The sequence below is a fragment of the Lepidochelys olivacea genome (genome assembly GCF_965140295.1).
Source record: "Lepidochelys olivacea isolate rLepOli2 genome assembly, chromosome: 1".
Lineage (NCBI taxonomy): Eukaryota > Metazoa > Chordata > Testudines > Cheloniidae > Lepidochelys > Lepidochelys olivacea.
This window is the reverse complement of record NC_140411.1, coordinates 82,567,622-82,593,419: the sequence shown is the minus strand read 5'-3', so window position 1 is coordinate 82,593,419 and position 25,798 is coordinate 82,567,622. Positions and strand designations below refer to the sequence as shown.

The following is a 25,798-nucleotide window of genomic DNA, read 5'->3' as shown; positions in this document are numbered from 1 at the left end:
TGCTGATATGCTCTTCAAAACTATCTTCACATGGGGGGAATTTGGCCAGTAACTTGTTCTTTTTGATGGCTAGATTGAGGTGTAATCAAGTCAGATGTCTATGGGTCTCCTTTTCTTAATTGCTCTGGTCATACAACACGACTACCAACTTCCTTGCCTCAGAAATTGCAGCTTATCCATCACTCTCTACCAATTTGGCGGATCTCTGAAGAAGTAAGCTCCTTTTATTTTGACAAAGTTAAACACAGATTTTTCCCAATACCAAATAGGGATGACAGAGTCACATCCTGTTGTTGTGTATGTTGCAGAAGTCAGAAGTGAGTGTATTATACATTGCATGCGCAGGTTATGAAGTGACGCGTTTCAGTTGTGCTGGTAATGGTGCTTGTCTCAATCCAGGTTGTCAGTATATTCCATTTTTGGAAAGTAGTGAACAGCAAGGATCAAAACATCTGTACCATCTGATCTAATTACTGTAGATTTGATACCAAGAGACCCAAGAGCCATATTGGCATATACAGCATGCAGAAACATCCTTGTGTTCGCTGCTTCTTGAATGCTGTACAAGTCTTGGGCTTCAACACCTCTACTGATGATGGACTTTGCTACTTCACCATTGAAAAAGCCTCCAGCTAGGAGGAATGTTTGTTCTGGGTGTGGTTCTGCACTCTCAGGTGCATTATGAACCATACATTCACAGCGGAATTTTACAAGTGACTGCTTGTTGGGTGCCACATTTAGAAACTTTTCAGCGAAGACATAGGAAATCCACCAATCAGCTGGTATTTCTTCCATCCAACTTTAGATCATGTCTGGTGCTGTCTTTCTGCACTTTTCACAGTTATTGCTGTCATATCAGTCAGACTTCAGTTACAGAATTAGCTTTGTCAAATCCTTTCAGAACCTACATTAAGTACTCAGGAGCCAATTCGTCAAATGTGTGGAATTTGTCTCAGAGCCATCATTTGTATGACAGCCATGGCATCTCTGATATACACTGGTTTCTTTGTTGCGTGCTCTTAGCTCATGGATTCTTTCAGCTTGAAAGCTTCTAGCTGATGCCAAAATTCAGCTCTGTCTATTCTTATCATTGTTCCATCAGCATGGAATCACGGGTCCTATTGGATGACTAAGAACAGTTTCCTTTGAAACATCATCTCTGCATCTTGCTAAAGACAGGGCTCTATGGGAAACAGTTTTTGGATTGATAGCTGCTGTGATTGTCCCCCCCGTTGTACTTAAATTTCGTCGTCTTGACCATGTCAGCAAATCAGCCCTTTAGACCCCAACGCCATTGAACTTTAAATTTGCCATTTTCTTTTTTCTTGCTTTCCATTGTGATCGGGGTTAGACAACTGGATGGCTATACATTGCCAGCATGGTCAGGGAAGGAGGGGAATCCAAGGCCATTGTAAATAATTTTCAATGTAGAATCCTATAACTTTGATTCAGGTAAATAGTAGGGGCTAAAACACTTTTTTGTAGACTGGATGAGCCATGAAATACCACTTCTCAACAGCATTTCTTTGACTTTCCTTCCTGTCAAAACTTCAGAAGTTCTTATCCTGCTTTCCAGTCAACCATGGAAAATTGCTTTCTTATATATACACCTTTTTCTTTCTATGACTCCTTGTGTTTTCAGGAAGTCCGTGAAGGACTACCACATGCTGGTTCTAATTTGCCCATCTTGACCAAGAAGCCATTTTCCTGAGGCCCCTTCAGATAGATCTCCATCCCACAAGTGAAAATATCACTCTCCTTGGACATGCTTCACTGGGCTTTCTGGTACAAACCTGAAACTGAAAAGGAAGCACTAGGAACGTGCATTTTTCCTCACCTGCGCAAGAAGTTTAATCTTCTCCAAATATTCTGAAAAACAGTGCTTTACAGCTTAAGGGAAGGGTCTTTAGGTCATTGAAATTAAAGGACAAGTCTTCACTTTGGGATTTGCTGGGAGACAGGGTCCTCTTGTGAGGCACACTCATATTTTCCATTTCTTAAAGACCATTTCTAATCTTAAATCCCATGTCAAGGCTTACCTTCCAACCTGGAATCTCACTTAAGTATAATAGCCTTGACAATCTTTTCCTTATTTTCTGCGGGATGAGTTTCCCTTTTCACTTCAGTGAAGATGTGGTCTTAACATGACTGTGCCTCAGTACAAAAAAGCTCTGTGTTCTTTATTTCACAGACTCTGAGAATTTCCTGTCTAGGAGGGTTCCCTTCCATAAATGCAATAATTTGGATGACCTGCTAGAAGTATAATTTAATATATAAGTAGATCAGAATCAAAGTTCTGCAAACCTGCCGCCTAATCCTCACTATTTCACCTTTGTGAGGGATTGCCATCTAGATGTCCAAGTCTGCAGCCTTGAAACACAAAGACCTGCAGATGGTACTTCTTTCCTAAGTCATAATTTCTCTCTGTGTGTGTTCGTTTCCTGCCTTCCTTTTGTGTGACACTACTTTGGGCCTGCGTCTCAGTAGTCTTGAATCTGGATTATCAAATGCACTCTGCTGGAGAACGGGACAACATTATTCTACCTGTAATTTGGGTTTCATAGGAGCGTACCTGCTAATCCATCGTTCCCTCTATTTCTGCATCTTAATTCTGTTTCACCATAAAAGGATCCTGAATTAAGCAAATCTTTGGACGTTTCTCCTGAGGTCATGTGCCTTCTTCTGTATTTTTCTGTGTTCTCAATGCCAGAAGGAAAACTTGCAATAATGAAAACAGAAAAACTCATTAGTAAAGTTCAGATTTTGTCACAGCTATTTTTAGTAAAAATGACAGACAGATCGTGAGCAATAAAAAATTCACGGAAGCCCATGACCTGTCTGTGATTTTTCCTAAAAACATCCATGACAAATGAGGATGGAGGAGGGTCCACTACCCACAGCTCTGGGGTCCCCCTGCTGCCTGGCGGCTAGGAGCTGCTGGGGGCCCGTTGCCAGAAGTGGCTGAGAGCTGTGGGGCTGTTTGCTGACTGTTCCATCCCCAGAGCAGAAAATGTCACTGAAATCTCTGGAAATCATGGACTCGATGATTTCTGCAGCCGCTGGTGTGGCTTCTGGGGCAGTCTCAGGCCACATACACCCCCAGCAGCAGGAGGAGTTTGGGTGGGGCTGGAGGTTGGGGCACGGGAGGGGGTGAGGGCTCTGGGTCGTGCTTACCTTGGGGGGGGGGGTCTCCCTGGAAGTGGTTCCCAGCCAATGGAAGCTGCGGAGCTGGCAGCTCATAGAGATAGGAGCTTAAGGAGGGACATGTCACTGCTTCTGAATTGAGTCCCCCTGGACTGCCCCTCCCCAGCACCTGCACCCCCCACCCCAAACACTTGCTGCACCCCATATCCCTGCCTCCGAGTACCTGCAGCACCTCCTGGGCCGCTGCCTCCAGCACCCACAGCACTCCCAAGATTTAGTCAGGGATATAGTACAAGTCATGGACAGGTCACAGGCCATGAATTTTTATTTACTGCCAGTGGCCTGTCCATGATTTTACTAAAAATACCTGTGACTAAAAGGTAGCCTTACTCATCAGTGTTTGTTTGAAGGACAGCCCTCCTTCCTAATAGTGCAGAATCCAAATTGGCAGATCTATTTCTCTGAGAAGAATTGTTTACTTCACTTCATTTCTAAAGTAACATTTCTAGGTAATCCCAGTAGGATATCCCTGTACTGCATTGTCACTAACCAGTATAATAAAACAAAACACGCTTAAAAACACAGTCAAGATTTATCATCTCATTTCTCAATTTTTGCTTTCAGGCTGCCAACAAGTGATGGCAGTGCATCAAAAGGAAAACAGCAAACCAGCGAGCCTGTTCATATTTTAAAGAGGTCATTTGCAAGAACTGTCTCAGTGGTGAGTACCAGTTACAGTCTTCATTTTCTATGTATTCATTTCTGATTGCAAAATTTAAAAAATTTCAAGGAAATTTTTTTAATTTTACTGTATTTTCCGCTACAACTTAATAAAAATTCACATACATTGAGAGGAAGCTAGATGTATTCATGTATTAAAGGCAGTTTTTTTCAGTTCTCCGTCAACATTCAAATGCAAACTCATGTCCGAGTAAACTTTGATTATCATTATGGTTGTCCAGAAAATATAACTGCATATTTATTGCAGTATGTTTTTACCTTTTAATGAGTAAGCTAGTTTGGAAAATTGCCTTCACCTTTGATGTGTAAATATTCATATGTATTGATAGTATCACAAATCGTTGTCTTTACCAGCTAATAAGTTGTTAATGATTCCACGCAGTTTTGAGGCACCTAGTACTGTCTATTGCAGGGGTGGCCAATCTGTGGCTGTGGAGCCACATGTGGCTCTTCGGAAGTTAATATGCTGCTCCTTGTATAGGCACCAACTCCAGGGCTGGAGCTACAGGCACCAACTTTCTAATGTGCCAGGCAGTGCTCTCTGCTCAACCCCTGGCTCTGCCACAGGCCCTGCCCCCACTCCACAATGCCGTGCCCTCGATCCTCCTCTCCCCCCCCTCTCTCCCAAGCCTCCTGCACACCACGAAACAGCTGATCGGGAGGTGCGGGGAGAGATGGGAGGAGGAGGCTCTGATTTGCAGGGCTACTGGTGGGTGGGGAAAGCTGGTAGCGGGTGGGGGAAGCTGCTGAGGGGCACACATATCACGTACACATACCCCATACACTGTGCTGACAGCTTGTGCCACATGCTCTCAAAGAAACTGCGGAACCATCTGATCAACATCCTCTACAGCAAACAGGGAGGGATTAAGAATGAGCTCTCAAAACTGGATACTCCCATAAAAAAAACAACCTTCCACATAAACTTCCTCATGGCTGGACTTTACAAAAACTAGACAAGCCATTTACAACACACACTTTGCTTCTCTACAAAAGAAAAAGGACACTAAACTATCTAAACTACTACATGCCACAAGAGGCCACAACAGTGGTTCCCTTAACCCACCCAGCAATATTGTTAATCTATCCAACCATACTACTCTTACCCAGCAGAAGAATCTATCCTATCTTGGGGCCTCTCCTTCTGCCCCTCCACCCCCACGAACATGATACAGTTCTGTGGTGACCTAGAATCCTATTTTTGACATCTCCGACTCAAGGAGTATTTCCAACACACCTCTGAACAACATACTAATCCACAGAGACCTTCCTTCCAAGACTACAAAAAGAAGGATTCTGGGTGGACTGCTCCTGAAGGTCGAAACAACAGACTGGACTGCTACATAGAGTGCTTCTGCCGACGTGCACGGGCTGAAATTGTGGAAAAGCAGCATCACTTGCCCCATAACCTCAGCCATGCAGAACACAATGCCATCCACAGCCTCAGAAACAACTCTGACATCATAATCAAAAAGGCTGACAAAGGAGGTGCTGTCGTCATCGTGAATAGGTCGGAATATGAACAAGAGGCTGCTAGGCAGCTCTCCAGCACCACTTTCTACAAGCCATTACCCTCTGATCCCACTGAGGGTTACCAAAAGAAACTACAGCATTTGCTCAAGAAACTCCCTGAAAAAGCACAAGAACAAATCCTCACAGACATACCCCTGGAACCCCGACCTGGGGTATTCTATCTGCTACCCAAGATCCATAAACCTGGAAATCCTGGACGCCCCATCATCGCAGGCATTGGCACCCTGACAGCAGGCTTGTCTGGCTTTGTAGACTCCCTCCTCAGGCTTTATGCTACCAGCACTCCTAGCTATCTTTGGGACACCACTGACTTCCTGAGGAAACTACAATCCATCAGTGATCTTCCTGAAAACACCATCCTGGCCACTATAGATGTAGAAGCCCTCTACACCAACATTCCACACAAAGATGGACTACAAGCCATCAGGAACACTATCCCCAATAATATCACGGCAACCCTGGTAGCTGAACTTTGTGACTTTGTCCTCACCCATAACTATTTTACATTTGGGGACAATGTATACCTTCAAATCAGCGGCACTGCTATGGGTACCCGCATGGCCCCACAGTATGCCAACATTTTTATGGCTGACTTAGAACAACGCTTCCTCAGCTCTCGTCCCTGAATGCCCCTACTCTACTTGCGCTACACTGATGACATCTTCATCATCTGGACCCATGGAAAAGAAGCCTTTGAGGAATTCCACCATGATTTCAACAATTTCCATCCCACCAACAACCTCAGCCTGGTCCAGTCCACACAAGAGATCCACTCCCTGGACACTACAGTGCTAATAAAAGATGGTCACATAAACACCACCCTATACCGGAAACCTACTGACCGCTATTCCTACCTACATGCCTCCAGCTTTCATCCAGACCACACCACACGATCCATTGTCTACAGCCAAGCTCTACGATACAACCGCATTTGCTCCAACACCTACAAGATCTCTATCAAACATTCTTGCAACTACAATACCCACCTGCGGAAGTGAAGAAACAGATTGACAGAGCCAGAAGAGGACCCAGAAGTCACCTACTACAGGTCAGGCCCAACAAAGAAAATAACAGAACGCCATTAGCCATCACCTTCAGCCCCCAACTAAAACCTCTCCAACTCATCCTCAAGGATCTACAACCTATCCTGAAGGAGGACCCATCATTCACAGATCTTGGGAGACAGGCCAGTCCTTACTTACAGACAGGCCCCCAACCTGAAGCAAATAGCAGCAACCATACAACAGAACCACTAACCCAGGAACCTATCCTTGCAACAAAGCCCATTGCCAACTGTGTCCACATATCTATTCAGGGGACACCATCATAGGGCCTAATCACATCAGCCACACCATTGGAGGCTCGTTCACCTGCACATCTACCAATGTGATATATGCCATCATGTGCCAGCAATGCCTCTCTGCCATGTACATTGGTCAAAGTGGACAGTCTCTACGTAAAAGAATAAATGGACATAAATCAGACGTCAAGAATTATAACATTCAAAAACCAATCGGAGAACACTTCAATCTCTTTGGTCACTCGATTACAGACCTAAAAGTGGCAATTCTTCAACAAAAAGACTTCAGAAACAGACTCCCAGGAGAGACTGCTGAATTGGAATTAATTTGCAAACTGGATACAGTTAACTTAGGCTTGAATGAAGACTCGGAGTGGATGTGTCATTACACAAAGTAAAACTTTTTCTCCATGTTTATTTCTCTTCCTCCCCCCCCGCCCCCCCCCCAGACGTTCTTGTCAACTGCTGTAAATGGCCCACCTTGATTATCACTACAAAAGGTTTTTTCCCCCAATCTCTTGCTGGTAATAGCTCACCTTAAGTGATCTCACACGTTACAGTGTGTATGGTAAAGCCCATTGTTTCATGTTCTCTATGTATATAAATCTCCCCACTGTATTTTCCACTGAATGCATCCGATGAAGTGAGCTGTAGCTCACTAAAGCTTATGCTCAAATAAATTTGTTAGTCTCTAAGGTGCCACAAGTACTCCTTTTCTTCTTTTGACATATTACTATGGCTGTTCGACAATGTAAATCAGTAAATTCTGGCTCCTTCTCAGGCTCAAGTTGGCCACCCCGATCTATTGTCTTGTGCTCCCTTCAGAATATTACTGATTCCTAAGTAGTTACTGTTGAGATTAGTTTTTCTCCTGAATAAATTAAATTACTTTGCACTTCCAGAGTGCATGCTGTTTGTGGATCTCCAAGCACTTACTTAAGCCTCATTACACTCTGTGAGGTGAGGAATATACATAGGGCACTGAAATGCAGCTAACTCTGGAGTGGAAGACCCCATCTGTTGAACACTGCATATCAGCCCAGCGCTAAGACAGAATAAAGAACTGTTGACATTCTATGGAGACCCTTACATAAACAGATAGTGAGTTGGATCATGGACATCCTTGTCTTACAAAGAGTGCCATGGGATCTTTATTGGTTGTAAATGGTGATTAATTTAGTTTTTAATTTTATCACATGACTTTACGTCTTGTCTTGTACAGCACCAACCATACGGTCAGCACTTGGCAACTAATAATTTTCTGAAGGTTCTGCCTCCAGGAGTATATTTCCACATCTTAATTTTCTTCACTGGTACAGCGTGTCTGGCTCCTTTAAGGGGAGATGAGCCCAGCTCCATCTGTGCCATGACCAACTCTCCTCCCTAGATGGGGAGAATGAGGAGGTCAGGTAACCCAGATCAGTCCTGGGGTAGATAAGGAGGGAGCCTAAAGAGAGAAGAGACTGTAGGTTGGTGTTGGAAGATGCCTGCAAACACTGCAGAGAGGAAGAAGGCTCCTGCAGGGCCCTGATTCAGCAGAGGGAAGTCACCAATGGGGAAGAAGGCATTGGAAAAGGCAGAGAAAGCTAAGATCCAGGCAAGAAGTACTGGGAGAGCAGTAAGCCAGACCATCAGGAGAAGGGGCTGTGCCCAGGTTGGAACTGGAGCAGAAGAGTGTTTGAATGCTTGAAGGAAGGCGGGCAGACCTCAAGGAGGAGTGGCTGTGCCCAGTGTGAGACTGAGGCTGAAGAGACTTTATTTTGAGTTTATTTTATGCTAATAAACCAGACCTCAAGAAGGGGAATTTTTATTGGGCAGAAGTCTTTATGGAATTATTGAGACACCTGAGTGAAGAGGAAAATGAGGCAGGGCACTAGGGAGGCAGCCCACCCTGTTACATTCACCAGCTTTTTTTTAATGTCCTTTTTTATGTGGCCATCTGTGTTTGAAACTCCTTTAATTACCCAGTCTGTTATCTGCTGTCGTCCTTTAAGTTTCTCCTTAAAACTTTCCATGTGGCCAGAAAACCCTTGTTGCCTTCTTTTAATAATAGCATTAAAACAAACTAACAATTACTCTCCACCAAACCTATGTTTTGTCATCCCTTCTCATATCATGTCATGTCTTAACCTGAATTGTAAACTATTTGGGATGGGGACATCCTTTCTCTTTTCTGTTTAGGGCACTTAATAAATAACCAACACTTTTTTTCTCCAGAACTCTTAAGTGTTCCTAGGCAGTGTCGCATCCAAGTACTGACATAGTATTAAACCTGGTTAGCTTGTAAGCTCTGACATTGACAGCAGCAGGCATGTAGTTATAGATTCTTTTTCATTAAGGCAAGGATGCACTCAGTTGAAAATAAGTATATTTTGAAAATTGTCCATGGTTCTTATTCAACAACTAAAAACAATTTTTGAAAGCTTATTTTAATTCATTATACATTAATTAGGGCTATCAGCTATGATGATCACCTGAATATTTTATATATGATAGAGAGGCTTATCTTCAGTTTTCAGTTTCCACTCACAAGGTATTGTTGTATACAACGCAGGCTGCTGGGGTGTATCTGTGTTATAATAGTGAAGTAGATCCTGCATTTCTTTCTTTTCTCATACTCAAATTAAAAGCACTCTTTAATGTGGTTAGTAAGGTTTTGTGTGTGTGTATTGACGTAAGAGTTTTTTTATATTACAGATGGAGATAGGTGCCATTAGTTTATAATCTTCCTTAGAAATTTGAACTTGACTTTTTTTTTTCCTTTCCTGAAATAGGAATGCTTTGAGTCATTGCTGAGCATTCTTCATTGGAGTTGGACAACCTTAGTGCTAGGAGTTGAGGAGCTTCGGGGATTGAAAGGATTCCAGTATACAGCTACCCTTCTTGATCTAGAGCGGTTGCGTTTTGTGGGCAGTTGTTGTCTTAGGTTGCTGAGGGTCTACACGTGTGAGATATACCCCATGTCAGGTAATATTGTTTGGTCTGATGCATGTGAATCATATTTATCAGCAGACAGGTAACGTACAATATGGAGATAACTTGAGTAATAAACTAAATTTTCAAATAATTGATTTTTAGCAGCTGTAGCACAGTTTGAAATATTTTTATTGGAGCAATTTAAGAGAGTAGGGGTTGATACATTCAGAAATAGGAAACTTTTGCACTATCAATTATGTACCTAATGGAACATATAACTGCACGTGTTGGATTAACCTCCTAATTATATCGAAATATATTTTCATGCTTAAGTGCATAATTATGTCTTCAGGACTACTCTGTGGTTTGTTAACCAGTTTCTGTGCATAGTATTTGCTTTGCTAGTAAACGTAATCCATTAAAATTTGAAAGCAAATGTGTTTGCTGTTTTCACACTTGCAAGCTAAGTGCATCTTTATTGAAATTCAGTAGCGTCTGTAAAAAAAAAAAAAGAGGAGTACTTGTGGCACCTTAGAGACTAACAAATTTATTTGAGCATAAGCTTTCGTGAACTATAACTCACTTCGCTATAGTTCACAAAAGCTTATGCTCAAATAAATTTGTTAGTCTCTAAGGTGCCACAAGTACTCCTTTTCTTTTTGCGGATATAGACTAACACGGCTGCTACTCTGAAAAGTAGCATCTGTATATCTTTGTTTTGTTTCATTAGGATCTAGGACTGAAAAGATTCAAGTTCTTACGTATATTTAACGTTGCTTAATTTTGATTTGTCTTGCTTTGTGTTGGTATATACAATTACAAAACTGCTTTTAAATTTTCTCTTGTTAAAAATGTGTAAGTACTATTTTTAACTTTCTGTGTAACTTTTGTGTATAGCTACTGACTATAATTTACATTTTAATAGACAAGAATATACACTGATATTTTGTTAATTGTAAATTTAATGTACTGCTTCTTGTCACCTTCTAGCTACTGCTAAGGCTGTTGTAGAGGAAACTAGCAAGTTAGCAGACTGCATTGGGAAAACAAGAACCTTGCTAAGAAAAATTCTATCTGAAGGTGTTGATCACTGTATGGTAAAGCTGGACAATGACCCCCAAGGATATCTCAGTCAGCCCCTGAGTCTTCTAGAAGCTGTTCTTCAAGAATGTCATAACACTTTCACAGCCTGCTTTCACTCTTTCTGTCCAACACCAGCTCTACAATGGGCTTGCCTCTGTGACTTGCTGAATTGTTTAGATCAGGTATATGCTAAATAACATCACTGAACAGTAGTTCTTAGAATGCTGTGCTGTGCTCTAAAGGGACACAAAAATAAGATTCCTATTCTACTTTTTTTCACTTTTTTTATCTAGATTAATTTTTATCCTGCTTTTACAATTCGAGTTGTGCTATTCACTTCTATAAATATACTATAAATCCTATACCTGCTGTTTTATGATCTAAGGTACAATATTCTGGGGGGTTTATTTTATGAATTGACAATGACATTCTAAGTATAGTCTCAGATAGAAGGTGTAATAGAAAAGGAGGAAGACAAACAAATTCTTAAGGCTTTTATAGATAACCTTTTGGACACGCTATTTTGTAAAATGATGTAGGATGCACTTATTTACTGGATAATTTTTTATTTGGTATTTGTGTTTGTGGGATTTGCCTTTGGATGGAAATATTTAGTTGAAAATGCACAAAACATTTTAATTAAATTAAAATACTTTAAATGTGCTGGATACATAAGAAAAAAATAAGCATCAGCTTTACTTTTAAAACTTTAAGAAACAAAGGAAGTATTAACTGTAGTTAGTGAATTGGCAGATTGTTTCTGGTCACCACAGGCTGGATTTTCAGAGGTATTTAGATTCCTAAAGATGCAGATAGGCACCTAGTGGGATTTTCAGAAGTGTCTATGCAGGTTAGGTGCCTAGCTCCCATTTATTTCAATGGGAGTTCATTAGGTGACTAACTCTCGTTGAAATAAATGGGAGTGTCACAGTCACAATAGGTCCCTATTGAAGCTGTGACCTAATGTGGTGCAACACGTGAATAGCTGTAAATGAAACTGATTCTTTGAAGCCTACTAAGGCCAACTTTTATTGTTAAAATCATTCATATGCTTAAGTTTATTGCTCAGCTGAGGACAAAATTTTCAAGTTTAAAAGTTGTAATTTGATAATGTCATAAATTTGGGGAAGTAAAACAACATTTGAGAGAAATAATGTGTTAATAAACTTAAGCTAAAAACCGTTTGAGAGCCAAACAGTGAATGTAAAATATACAAGAGAATTGACATTTTTATGCTTTGCTACTTACAGCAAACATTTTAAAAACAGCTTTAATAACTAAAGTGCCACTGGAAAAAGCCTTTCACTGTGATGTAGAAGCTTCTTGCACAAAAATTATTAGTTTTAGTGGCACAGTAACCTGAATGTTACTAGGAGAGAGGAAACTACTGTGAGAATAGAAGAATGGTCCCTTGTTTAAAGAACTAGACTATAATTCAAGAGGTCTGGGTTCAGTTCTGCCTGAAATATAGCCTGTGTGACCTTGGGCAAGTTACTTAGGAACCGAGGAGCAGAGAGACTATCTGTAAAATGGGGTTAATAGTACTTCCCTACTTCACAGAGACATTGTGAGGTTCTCAGGTACTATGGTGATGGAGGCCATTTAGGTATGTAAGGTGGAATGTGCACAAAATAGTAGTATGAATTTGAAAACCTATAATTCACTTACTGTTTGATATTTTCTTTCTTTTTTTTTTTGTAAAGGACATCCAGGAAGCAAATTTCAAAACATCAAGTAGCCGGCTTCTTGCAGCTGTAATGTCAGCCCTGTGTCACACTTCTGTAAAGCTGACCTCTATCTTTCCTATTACTTATGATGGAGAGGTGTTGCTGCGATCCATGGTCAAACAAGTCAGCACCGAGAATGACTCTGCACTGGCCCACCGTTTCCCTCTCTTGGTAGCCCATATGGAAAAACTTAGTCAGGTTAGGAAATTTTCTGAAATCTATCTATTTATTTAATTTTTTTGTGACAGCAAACCATTAGAATGGAAAGGTAATTTGAGTCCGGTTTATAAGATTGTAGCTGAGGTTGCCTACATGTTTCCATTCTAAGTGGCCTATTTCAGATGCTTACAACTTTGTCAAAGATTCATCTTTTAGGCTGAAACTTCCCATATTTGTTCTCAACTAGAGAGAATTAATTTTTGGAAAGTTTAATCAAAAGTAGCTTAGTCATTTGAGTACATTTTGGGAAAATACCCTTTTGTTACTGTTAGTTTTATTACATATTTTTCATTAATAGTCTGTTTTTTATTGACTTAGCACATGTGACCACATAAGCTGAGTAAGGCTTTTTTTAATGTGTGTCCATGATCAGTGAGACTGATGGGCTTTAATGAATGATCTCATACTACTTTTGGATCATAAATAAGGCAGGAGTAAGCAGTGATTGAGGCTGGTCCTGGGAGATCCCAGCTTCATTCAGAGATGGGAAGGTCTGCAGTGAATGAGTCAGGAGACCACACATGAGCAAGGATTTAAAAAAAAACAAAACCCACAAGCCACACAGCCTCCACATTGAATGAAGCAGGGTCCTGCAGCAATAATAGTATATGTTCAAAACCAGTACTGTACTTTAATGAATCAACATGACAGATGCTAGATGTTTTGAAGGATTGTTCATGAAGACATGGACTTGGCCCGGGCCCAGAATCTTGTATAAGAAGCTTTTCTTATGGGTGATAGGATTAAGAGAGCTGTTGTCTCAGCTCTTAGTTGGAAGCCTGAAGATCTGCTTCGCTGCGGTAGTCTGGGTTCCACCAAAAGTTCAAGAAGAAACCTGAAGAACTTCCCTGCTCTGGGGAGAACTGCTTTGGGGAACAGCAGAAATCTCTCCACTAAAGGCAGAGTAGATGTTTACTTGAGAGGGGCATGGCTGTATTTCACTTTCCTCACCACTATTTGTGGTGGTGATTATGTGTTTTTCTACATTAATGATTGGCTTTCAAGGTGTCCAGTACGTCCCTACACAGACAAATCAGCTCACTAGCAGCAGAAATGAAAGGATTCTAGGCCCCCTGTCCACAAGCACTTAAGAAGGGTTTTTGAAGGGTTCCAGAACATCTAGACCAGAGGTGGGAAAACTATGGCCCACGGGACCATCCTACCTGGCCCTTGAGCTCCTGGCTAGGGACGCTAGCCACTGGCCCCTCCCCTGCTGTTCCCCCTCCCCTGGAGTGATGACGCCGTGTGGGCAGCGAGTCTGTCTCCATCCAGGCAGTGGGGCTGCGAGCTCCTGCTGCTCTGAGCGGCATGGTAAGGGGGTGGCAGCAAAGGGCATTGGGTAGGGGATCCTGGGGGGCAGTCGGGGAGAGGGAGCAGGGGGTTTGGATAGGGGATGGGGTCTTGGGGGGCGTGTCAGGGGGTGGGGGTGTGGATAGGGGTCAGGGCAGTCAGGGAGCGGGGGTGGGAGGTTCTGAGGGGGCACTCAGGGTGGGAAGTGGGGGGGGGGGGTGGCTAGGGGGTGGGGACCAGGCTGTTTGCGGGGCACAGCCTTCCCTACCCGGCCCTCCATACAGTTTCGCATCCCGATGTGGCTCTTGGGCCAAAAAGTTTGCCTACCCTTGATCTAGACAGTCAGCTACTTGCTGTAGCTTGCCAAACCACCTTACTGGGGGGAGTTTGGGGCCTTTTACCATGCCGGTTAATGGTCCTTAGCTACCTAGAACACATGGATCTTGAATATTATGGTTTATCTGCAAGATGAAATTTTTTAAAAAGCCCAACCTCTGTAGATTGCCCCTGGCCTCTAGGTACACTCTTGGGTATGGCCTTATCAAGAAGGGACACAGTAGGAAGTAAATTCCTTCTGGCAAAGAGAGCCATTTATTCCATTTTCTTCCTGATAATCGAAGACACGCAGACTCCAGCCCATTCTGGTGCTATGGACTTGAATCAGTATTTGGTCAAGGAAAAATTCAAGATGGTCACATCTTCTCTTTCCTGCCCTGGATGCTATTGTTGCTTACCTATAGGGATAATTCCGTATCACCACAGTATCTTAGATTAATTGTAGGAGGAACATCATGACTACTTGGGGATCGATCCTGCTTTGAGCAGGGGGTTGGACTAGATGACCTCCTGAGGTCCCTTCCAACCCTGAGATTCTACGATTCTATGATATTTTCAGGGCTTTGAAGCTGGCATCAGTCCCAGTTTTCACAAAATGCTGGGTGGTGGTTGTGGCTTTCTTGCACGGTTTGGGAGTTCACATGTTCCCCTAAATGGATGATTAGCTCACCCATGACACCACTCTGGAGATATCAGATTAATCTAATTTACCACTTACATTTAGCAAGTCTGGGGTGGTTTGTGTTGAGTAGGTTCAGTGTTTGAGCATGGGTCAGGTGTAGTAAAGAGGCGCTATCTACACTTCATTATCTCTTCTGTGCTATGTCTGAGCTACACCTAAGTTTGTCTTAGTGAAGAGAAGATGTTAGCCATTGTCCTGCAGTACTCATACGCTCAGTTTCCTGAGTGTTCTGTAACATCTGGGTAGAGTGCTAGTATATGGTGTTGATGTTTTGGGCTGTCAAGTCCACCTTGACACCAGCGCAGTCCATAGCGTTTGTAGAAGCGAGTCTAGACTCGATCGCAGCCAAAAGTGTATCTTCAGTAGGACAGGTTCCAGGCCACAGAAGAGCTTGCTGCACAACTTGGTCTAAGCCCACAGATGCAAGTTTGTACCTGTTTCATGCCCCTTTGTCATGTGGCATCCTGCATTTGTGTAATCCCATTTGTGAGACGTGGTTACCTACATGACTAGCTTCATACAGTTCACTCACCAAACAGGCAGTATAAACAAGTTAGTCTCCCTCTCACACAAGAGGAGGGAGACTCCCTCCCAACAGCTCCCTGTGAAGAGTGAAGACTCCCTGTGAAGAGAATAGGAGCTTGGTTTTCGGATGGGCACTTAGCCTAGAAAAAGCTTGTTCAGAGGCAGCTGGTGCTATTCTCAACAGTTGAAAAAAGTCCATGAGAAAATGCTAAACATCCAAGTGGTAACAGTTTTCCATCTGGGCCAATAATTGTCACATAATTCCAGGAGAAATCGACATCCATACTGTCCTGGACAGCTTCTTCTCCATGAAGATCTCAGGTCTTTCACTTAGCTCAGTAGGCGTCCACTTGGGAACTATTAGTGCCTGCCATCCTCTAATCGATGGCTGCTATATTTTTGTCCATCGTGTAACAATTCATTTTTTGAAAGACTTAAGTGAGAACTTTCTCAACTGTAAGCAAATCTCCTCCATCTTGGGACTTCAATCTGGTCCTCTCAGCACTAACAAGGCCTCCTTTTGAATCATTGGTGTCTGGCTTCCTATATCATTTCTCCATTAAAGCCATCAACTCCATTGGATGGATGAAGTGGGAGACTTTGTGGCAAACCCACAAGACAGTCTTTCACAAAGTTAAGATTGTGTTGAGACTGCATCCTAAGTTTGTTCCTAAAGTGATTTCAGACTTTCATCTCCATCAGCCCATCACCTAACTTTTTTCTGAAACTTCACACCTCTAACAAATACAAACGTCAGCATTTTCTGGATGTTCATAGTGCAGTGGTATTCTATCAGCAAAGAATAAAAACCATTTAGAAAATTGCCTAGGCTGTTCATATCATTTGCAGAATGAATGGCAGGGAAGCCATATTGTCTGAAAAGACTTCCCAAGTGGATCTGAGGGTGCATCCTACTGTGTTATGAACTAACACTGCTCCACTACAAGATTTGAAAGTCAACTTTACCAGGGCTCAGACAGCTTCAATAGCTTTTGAGAGATGTCCCTATGTAATTGTAAGTCAATGCATACCTTCTCTAGATATTAGGCCTTAGTACCAGCCTTGAAAGCTGACACTTCTTGGGTACTGCTGTGCTCCCATCTGCAGTGTCCCAGTCTTCCTCACACCCACCAACAGAATAGACACTGCTCATCAATCACACAGAATGGAATACACAAAGAAGAAATGGGGAGGTTACATACCTGTTCTGTGGCTGGAGTTCTTTGAGATAGGTGGTCCTTATCTGCATTCTACTATCCATCCTCCTCCCTCTGCTGCAGACTTAATTCTTGATTCATGCTAGAGAAGGAACTGGAGAGGGTGATTCGTCTGTACAGTGGCACCACAGCAGTTCTCCCATGTTCCTTTTCTCCTTGGCCATTCTGGTGTGCTTTGCATGCATAAGCTGCGGATGAACAGGTGCAGACTCATGTACAGGATACATTTTATTGTCCCATGCAGTGTTTATTGCTTGAATCATGAACCGGACAACCCCAGAATTGTCCATTGACTGCGTAGGCTGCAGGACGTGGTAGAATGGAGCGGGTACTCAGCACGTGGAGCTAGAGCTTGTAGCTTGATAGTGAGCAACCTCTAAAAAAGCTCCTGGTGCTGGACCCTGTCCTCCTTCCTCAATCTCTGGCCGTGTTGCAGGAACTACACCATCAGTTTCTCCTCCTGCTAGCTAGGTTGCCTTCCTCTGTCTATAGCCTCCTCTTCTCTCTTGTAATCAAGCTGTTCATCAGCCCTGGCCAAAATTCGTGCATCATTTCATTCCTGACTCTTCTTGCATATTAGTTGAGAATGTGCTTCCCCCAGTTCCTGGTTCCTTGTGTCTGTCCAGCAAAGGTGAAAGGATCTGATAAGGAAAATAAGAGCACATTGTCTGATCTGGGTGTGGGGTGGGGAAAAGACTATTGCCCTTTTTCAGAGGCTGCAGTACTTCAAGGTCACAGGATATGATATTTTTATATAAATTGGTTTTATTTTATTCGTCACTCACTGGCCGGTTTAGAAGCTCCTGCAAGCCATGCTTTAAGCCAAGAGACATGATAAATTGACATACCAAAATCAATTAAAATAATAAACAAGTCTCCATATTTTTTCCCATTGATACTGAGGTTTCCTACGAAGAGGACCCTGTTACTATGATTTTACAGTCCTTTCAGGCAAGACAAAGTCTGGAGGACATTGTCCTAGAAGTGCCTGAGTAGAAACAAGAACTTACATTACAGACCAGCGGAGGAGCACCATGCATCTATTCTAAGGAGATTTTTTGGTATCTGGTGTCCGATCACATCTATGAATGAAGAGGGCTTCTGAGCTACAGAGGCAGCCATAATAAGTATGCTCAGCCCTGGAATTTAACTAACCATCTAGAGTTCCTACTATGTGGGTATGTCTACACAGCCCATGGCAGCGAGCCTCCCAGCCTGGGTTGCTGGACTCGGGCTAGTACTCCAAAACTAGCTGTGTAGGCAGGGCTTTGAAGTTTTGGCTTGGACTGAGGGTTGGACTCTGAAGCCTACGCACCTCCCTAGGCTTCAGAGTCTGAGCCCCAGCCCAACCCACAATACCAACAGATATGTTTAGCTGTAGTGTAAGGCTGAGTTTGTTGACGCCAGCTGGGAGGCTTGCTGCCAGGAGCTGTATAGACATACTCTGTGAGAAGTTCACATGCATCACCAGCCAGGAATGGGTGAAAAATTGTGACAAAATCAATAAGATTCTGATTTAGGATGGAGATGCATTACAGCCTCCTTACACCCACTCTACATTCCTGCATAGACCGAATAGGCAGCCAAGGACAAAATACATTCACTGCTACCATTTGGACTGACGATACTTCAGCTGAGCCAAGAGGACGGTCCACTGTGATGAAGTTAGACAGTGCTGTACTTGCAGGAATAAGGAATGTAAGCTCCATAAATCTAATACATCAACTCATTTTTCTATCAATAAGAGTGTAGCTAGTAAAAAGTTAACGCTAACTGCTTGTTTAACTTTTTTTGCCATCCCCCTGGTTTTTTTTGCCATCCCCTTTGAATCCCTCAGGGTGAGGGAGCAGCAGCTTTGGAAATGGTGTAGAGTCCACCCCCAAAGGAAGCATGCTACCAACCTTTTGCTTGTTAACATAATATAATTTGGTATATCCTGGAAATCCCTCCCATTTTTACTAGCAATAATTCCTTCCCCCCTACCCCCCCCCCCCCATGGTAGCGGAAATCTCCCAGGCTCCAACTCTCGGGCTTGTTTGTGCTGCTGTTTTGGCTGTGGGCTGCTCCCCAGGGCTGTCCCCAAACAGATCCTCTGAATATGGGCCCAGGATGTGCTGCAGCTGCTCTGGCAGCATAGCCTGATCTGGTACTGGCATCAGCAACAGGGTTACTTTGAGGGGTTGATCCAGCAACTGCAGGCACTCCTCTGGTTCTGCCTCTGTGGTTATAAGCATGCCATCCCTGCTCAGGCCTCTTGGTGTGGTCCCCAGCACTTGATCAAATTCCTTGTAGAAGGGGCAGGTAGACTGGGAGTTCTCTGAGGTGTGGTTTCTGTCGCTGGGTTTGTGGAAGGCATTCTTGAAGGACTTACCTGCTCCCAGCATTTATCTCTGGGCTGGTGGAGCACAGGTGCTGCCAGCCTCTCCAAGATGCTTGTGCACACATGCTCATTTCTTGAGTTCTTGCTGAAACCATGGCTCTTGTTCTCCTCACACCAGATTCATCAGAATCTTTCTGTGTTCCTCTGTCCAGCTAGCAGTATGCTGAGGGTTAAATGCCAGGCAGTTGTTTTAACCAGGAGGTTGCTTCCAGTTCCTGGAAGTCAGGTGGGAAAGTTTTGGGGGCTGAAGGTTCAGAACACACAGGCCCTAGGGGATTGTGGGATAGCAATGATGGTCTTTCCAAACACAAGTCTGGTGACCTGGGCTTTGCCTATATCCATACTGCGAAGGTAGCAGGCTTGGACCTGTGCCACAGTAGGATATTGACTCAGACTCATGCCCCCTGGGCTAGTCAGCAGGCCTGCATCTTGAGAGGCTTCTGGCACCTCTCAGAAGGTTTTGTGTGTGGATGGCAGGGTGGATAAAAATCTGATTTAAAAAAAAAATGCACTTTTATGTAGAAATCCATGATTAAATCGAGTCTTCCTGACTAGTGATTTAAATCAGATCCACTCTGGTGGATGGTGGGGAGGGGCGGGGGGTTGGGTGCAAAGCTGACTCAGAGCCTGGGTTTACTATCCAATGTAGACATACCTTTACAAAAAGCGGAAGCTTCTGGGACAGAGAAGACATGCAGACTGATACATATCTGCTTAATCTCTGCATTGACTTTCATTGTATGATTCATGCTATATGAAAAAAGCTGAGACAGTTTCCTCCAGTAGGGAGAGATTCCATTGCTGGGATACAGCTATTGATGAGGTAACAGAATATAAGGATCTATTATGACCGTCGTGGCTATACACAAGCCTATCTAGGAATTGTCTTTCAGGTTATAGCATAATATTCTTAATGAAACTTAGTTTTTATTGTATTTGAGAAGAAAAAACATAAATCTATATCTGGCTGAATGAATTGTTGAATTGCTACGATTGTACACTAAACATGAATTAGCGTCAACATTTTCCTTAAGTCTTGATTTTTAAAAGTTCTGATCTAATTTAAAAAGGTACTGATACCTCAATTATTATTGCAAGATAATTATATTATTTCATTACAAGTTTACTTTTATGTAGAGGTACTGATGGTTGAACTGGTAAACCTTATTCTCAGAAAAATTTAGGGTTTTTTCTGTTAAAGTAGACCCACGTTTCAAATAAAAGTTGGCGTTTTTTGGATAGGAGGTGGGTGTTTTCCTTGGATTGCAGAGTATCGGTGCAATTTTAAGGAATCAAAATTTAAAACTTGCATCACCATTGTAGTTCTGAGATATGTCAGCATCAATGCAAAAAATGCAACGATATAAAAATATTTTATACGTTGATGTATGTGAAGTTTTACTGGATAAATCTGCTAATCATCTTATTCAGAGCTCATGCATAATGTAGGAAAGTGAATTTAGCGTCACAAATTTTTTCGTAAGGTTTGATTTTAAAGTGATCTGAAGTTCTAATTTAAAAAGGCACTTACGTCTCAATTTTTATTACAAGATGATTTGTATATAGAGATACTGTTTGTCATTTCTAATGTTTCTTATCATACCACAGAATGAGGAAAATATCTCAGGGATGACAAGCTTTCGGGAAGTGCTAGAAAAAATGCTGGTTATTGTTGTGTTACCAGTCAGAAACAGTCTTAGACGAGAAAATGAGCTCTTCTCTTCACACCTGGTTTCCAATACCTGTGGCCTTCTTGCTAGTATTGTCAGTGAACTTACAGCTTCTGCACTGGGATCTGAGGTAATAATGATTCTGTAAAATTATCTTTGATATAAGTGTGTTACAATATTTGTACATTATGAGTGTAATATTTACTGTGGTCGCACTTAAAGTTTCTACCTGTGTGAAAATTGTTACTGGTTTTACTGCTGTTCCTCATATGTATAGGAAGTCTCTCTCAAATCACTAAAATATTTTTTTAAATTGTGTAATCACTCTCTATTATTGAAGTGCTGTTCACGATTAGCCATTTTGTTATGGCTGAAGAATACAGTGCACCTTCCCCAAAATTACAGCAATTACTCTTTGGGTACAGAATTAACTTTCTGAGAATTTACAAATAATACTGTTCAGGTAGAGTTAAAATTAAATGTCATCTCATTTAAAAGACTGTTTGACCACTGTTTCTTCCTGCTCCTGAACACAAGCCAGATAGCTGTTACTGGCTGTTAAGGCATGCATCCTCCTTCCCTTCAATGCCCTCCACCAATTGGTCTTTTAATCACCATCACCTCTGCCACAAGGGCATTTTTTTCCTCAAACTAAGTTTCTAATTACCAATATCAAGCCTTGCAGAAGGACTCCCCTAACCTTCTTTTGCTTCCTATCGTGCACAGTATTCATAAGGAACTGTTCAATTTCACCCCAATCTGATAAGGAGTGTTGAGGAAACCCAGAAGTGCCTCCATTTTGACAGACCCACCCATCCAGGGCTCCTTGGACCTCAGAGTGGAGCAACCTGGCCAGTGGATAACTCCAATTCATGGCCATGAGTTTACAGATTATATCCACTAATAGTAGAACCTTATTAATAAAGGAAGGTTCATATAATATTTAGATGAACTATAATACAGATAACCATTGATACAATGGGTTAACAAGTGCCTTTTGAATACTTCATGACTACATATGGCATTTCTATCATTATCCAGTGTAGCCTTTTATGAGTGCAACATTGTTACAGCTCTTCACCCCAGGAGTCCCATTTGCCCATGCTCCAGCCCATAAAGTTCATCCAGTGGGCAGCTTGACATGTTTAAACTGTCACCAACCTACTCTCCTCCCAGCCATGTCTCGAATGGCAGTATAGCCTACTCCAAGGGTATAAGCGAAGCTGTGCATTAACTTCCTCTCCAGTTCCTTCTTTCCACTGCATGGCCTGAGTCGGAAGACTCTTCTCTCACCAAAGCTGCTTCAGTCTTCTTATCTGTGTACATATATTGTAAATGGTTCTTAGTGTTTATAGTTTTTAGTGCTTTCCTAGTAGACTTTTTAAGTTGTATAGAGCATTTTTTCCCTGCCTTGGGGACTCTCCATGTTTTCTCCCCTTGGAAGGAGGACTGTGCACAGAGTTCCAAAACTTAAGAACTGTCTCCCCTTCTCCTTCTTGGTCAGCAGTGACCACCAATGCTGCCTTTACTGCCTTAGAGAGGCTCATGTTTCTGCCACGTGCAGCATCTGCCACTCCTTCCCACCCCAAACTTGAGAAGGACGAGAGATTCAACAGAGGAACCACCTCATGGAAAAACCCATGAGACCCCAATCAGATCTAAACCAGGAGGACCCCCACATCCCGTACACAGTCCTCAGTCTGCAAGCAGTGCCCCTCCAAGCATGAGCTCTCAAGCTTTTCATGAGAGTGAGGGGCACTCTCACAAATGCAGGACCAAATCCCCTTCTAGATCTGATCCCAAAAGAAGAGATCCCTCTCTGACTCCCTCCAAATCAGCTGAGTCCTCATGCTTGGGCCCTAAAGACTTGTATCCTCCTAAATTTTTTGATCAGAAGGCTAAGGCAGGATCCATATCAATCTCCGAGAACTGCGGGCAGTACGAAGGGCCTGCAGTGCTTTCCTCCCACTTACATGGTCCTGCCATGTCTGAATAATTTAAGACAATATGATGACTGTCTTCTATATAAACAAACAGGGAGGAGCAAAATCCTTCTGTATAGAAGTGGTCCATTTATGGAACTGGTGTATCTGGAATTACTCCACCCTTTTAGTGATGTACCTCCTTCATGCACAAAACTCTCTGGCAGACAATTTCAGCAGACACATCTCCATAGACCACAAATGGGTGATTCACAATTCATTTTCATTGCACCTGTCGGGCAGGTGTCGGCAGTCTTACTGAATAGTTAGAACTGGGTTGAGGGCATCAGGGACCAAGGGTCAGAGCCAGGAGCTGGGAAGGGAATGCGGGACTAGAGCAGGATAGGATCAGGGCTGGAGAAAGATAATAGCAGGCAGAGGCAAGAGTGGTCAAAGCTGAGGGCAAAAGCATTGAGTAGTTGGTGACCAGATGCTGCTGATCTTAAAAGCAGGCCTGCCAGCTCTCTTCAGCCAATCAAATGGCAGTCCTATCACAACTCAGTTGAGCTCATTAATCAGCCTGGAGGCTGGCCTAGCTAATCCTCAGGCTCAGCTGAAGTTGCTCGATCCTGATAGCACTCAGGTGGCCCAGGCAATTCTGGTTTCTGAACCTCCTGCAGATGTTCACCAGTCCTCCCATCAGTATCTAGCCCTTCCCAGATCTGCTGAATCAGGAGAATGGTGGGATCAGATTGTCTGGGTTCTCATATCTCCACATCACAGCTTGGTATTGGGATAAGCATCAGACCTACAGTGTTCATTTTCGGAGTCCAGTCGGACTGTTCTCAACCACAGCAGAAAAGACTCCACCAGAAAGTGTTATCTAGCTTAATCAAGGCATTTCTCTAGCTGAGCACAACAATATCTCTTCTCTCCAGAGACTGTGCAGGTATCTCTGGTATTGACTGCCTCCTCACTCTCAAGACAATCAGGTCTTTCTACTGGCTTGCAGTGGGTCCACTTAGCAGCAATCAGTGCCTTTCACCCTCTGGAGGAGGACTATTGTGTTTTTATTCACCAGCTTACAACCAGACTCGTAAAGGGCCTCACTAGGACCTTCCCAGCAGTAATGAAGCCCACATACCAATGGGACCTCAATCTTGTATTCTCAGTACTTAGATTGTCCTTTGGATTGTTAGCTGCATGGTCAGTGTCCCACCTCTCTATGAAGATCACCTTTCTTGTTGCCATCGTGTCACAGGAGGGTGAGTGAGTTGGGAACTCTCATAGCTGATCTTCAATACACCATGTTTCATAAGGAAAAGGTTTCCTTTTGCCTCCACCTGAAAGTCATCCCTAAGGTAATCACCAAGTTTCATGTGAATTTGCCTACCAATATTCTTCAAAACCTCATGCTTCTAGTGAGAAGAGACTTCATTCCCTTGACCTCTGAGGAGCTTTTAACAGTTTACCTGCAAAGAATGAAATTAATTAGGAAGATTATTTGTCTAGACTATTTGTCACTATAGCGAGTGATGGGGCAAGCATTATGTGCTCAAAGACTCTAGGTGGATTTCTGGCTGTATCATCCTTTGGTATCAGTTAGCACATTTTCCTTCTCCAGACACCGTGAGATTCCATTCTAGAGCACAGGCAACTTCATTAGCATCTCTTCAGGAAGTACTTGTATTGGACATTTGTAAGGCAGCCTTTGTGTTCCATCCAGAACTCCATGAAGTATTACACTTTAGTCCAAGCCTCTTCTGCAGATGTAGTCGTCGGGGCAATAGTATCTATACTGCTGCATTCTTGTACCCCCTCCTAGTTGAATACTGCTTACAGTCACCCACATGTGCAATACACATAGGGACCAGCACTCAAGAAGAAAGAAGGTTACTTACCTGTCTTTGAGGAGGGTCTTTGAGATGTGTAGTCCATATCTATATTCCACTACTCATCCTCCTTCCCCTCTGCTTGGGATTATATCTGAGTTCACGGTAGAGAAGAAACTGGGGAGGTGGTCGATCCGCACCTTCCCTTGTAAGCTCGGTACTGAGCATGAGGAACATCAGGGCACAGATGCAGACCAACGGACACTACTTGCAAATTCTCCTTTCTCATGCACATAGAGAGCATCCATACCATGTGTGGAGTACAGATAGGGACCACACACTCAAAGAAACTCCAGTTATAGGTAAGTAATTTTCCATTAGTAGTACAACAGTACTTCCAGAATTTTGCCATATCCATTCTTAAAACAAAAGCTGTAAAAATTAGCTGAACTTTGACGCCTTAAGTGTGAGTAAAGTGATTCATTTGATCTGCCAAGAGCGACAGAAGTGATACATGACATTACCATATTGTATATCTTTCCTTAAAAAGAAATTTCAAGCTAAATTTGCCATTTTAAAATATTTCCTACCTAGTTTTGTTAAAAATATGTAGTCAGATATTTTAGACAAATTGAGAAAGAGATGCAGTTACTATAAATCTTTTTATTTTTAACTAAAGTTGCAATAAAGTCCTCTTTTGTGATGTCTCTGGTGTTCTAATACCTGCTTTCTAAATTTACTAAGTTAAAAAAATGTATATAATTGGGATAATTTTGCTTTCTTCCATTTAAAACAAAGTATATTCTAGTTGTTGCTTACATTTATTTCTTTACAGGTTGATGGACTTAACTCCCTTCATTCTGTCAAATCCAGCACAAACCGGTTCACTAAAACAAGTCAGGGAAGAAGTTGGAATACCGGTAATGGGTCCCCTGATGCAATCTGTTTCTCTGTGGACAAACCTGGTGTAGTTGTTGTAGGGTTTTCTGTTTATGGAGGAGGAGGAATTCATGAATATGAGCTGGAGGTGTTAGTTGATGATGTAAGTATTGCACTTTAAAAAAAACAAACAAACAAAGAAAAATAAAGTAGGACATGTATATTTTTACTCTCCAAGATATCAGTGCACCAATACAGTATGTTATGAACTTATATTCGTATTAGTAGCATTATTCAAAATAAAATCTTTAAAGTCTTTGGATTTAATAAATACAATTATAGCACTAAAGAGAGAAGCTGTGATAAAGGGAGGTCATATCCTTTCAGCTGAGTTTTATCAGT

At 42.5% G+C, this 25,798-nt stretch overlaps 1 protein-coding gene across 1 annotated transcript in view; it reads left to right on the top strand.

The window, feature by feature from the left end:
• MYCBP2 (MYC binding protein 2) overlaps nt 1-25,798 on the top strand; it is a 412,169-nt gene that overhangs the window by 183,454 nt on the left and 202,917 nt on the right. The window contains exons 30-35 of the mRNA XM_084646996.1: nt 3,769-3,865; nt 9,493-9,685; nt 10,625-10,899; nt 12,421-12,642; nt 20,702-20,893; nt 25,353-25,559. Coding sequence (XP_084503122.1) covers nt 3,769-3,865; nt 9,493-9,685; nt 10,625-10,899; nt 12,421-12,642; nt 20,702-20,893; nt 25,353-25,559 — 1,186 coding nt within the window. The remainder of the gene's footprint in view (nt 1-3,768; nt 3,866-9,492; nt 9,686-10,624; nt 10,900-12,420; nt 12,643-20,701; nt 20,894-25,352; nt 25,560-25,798) is intronic.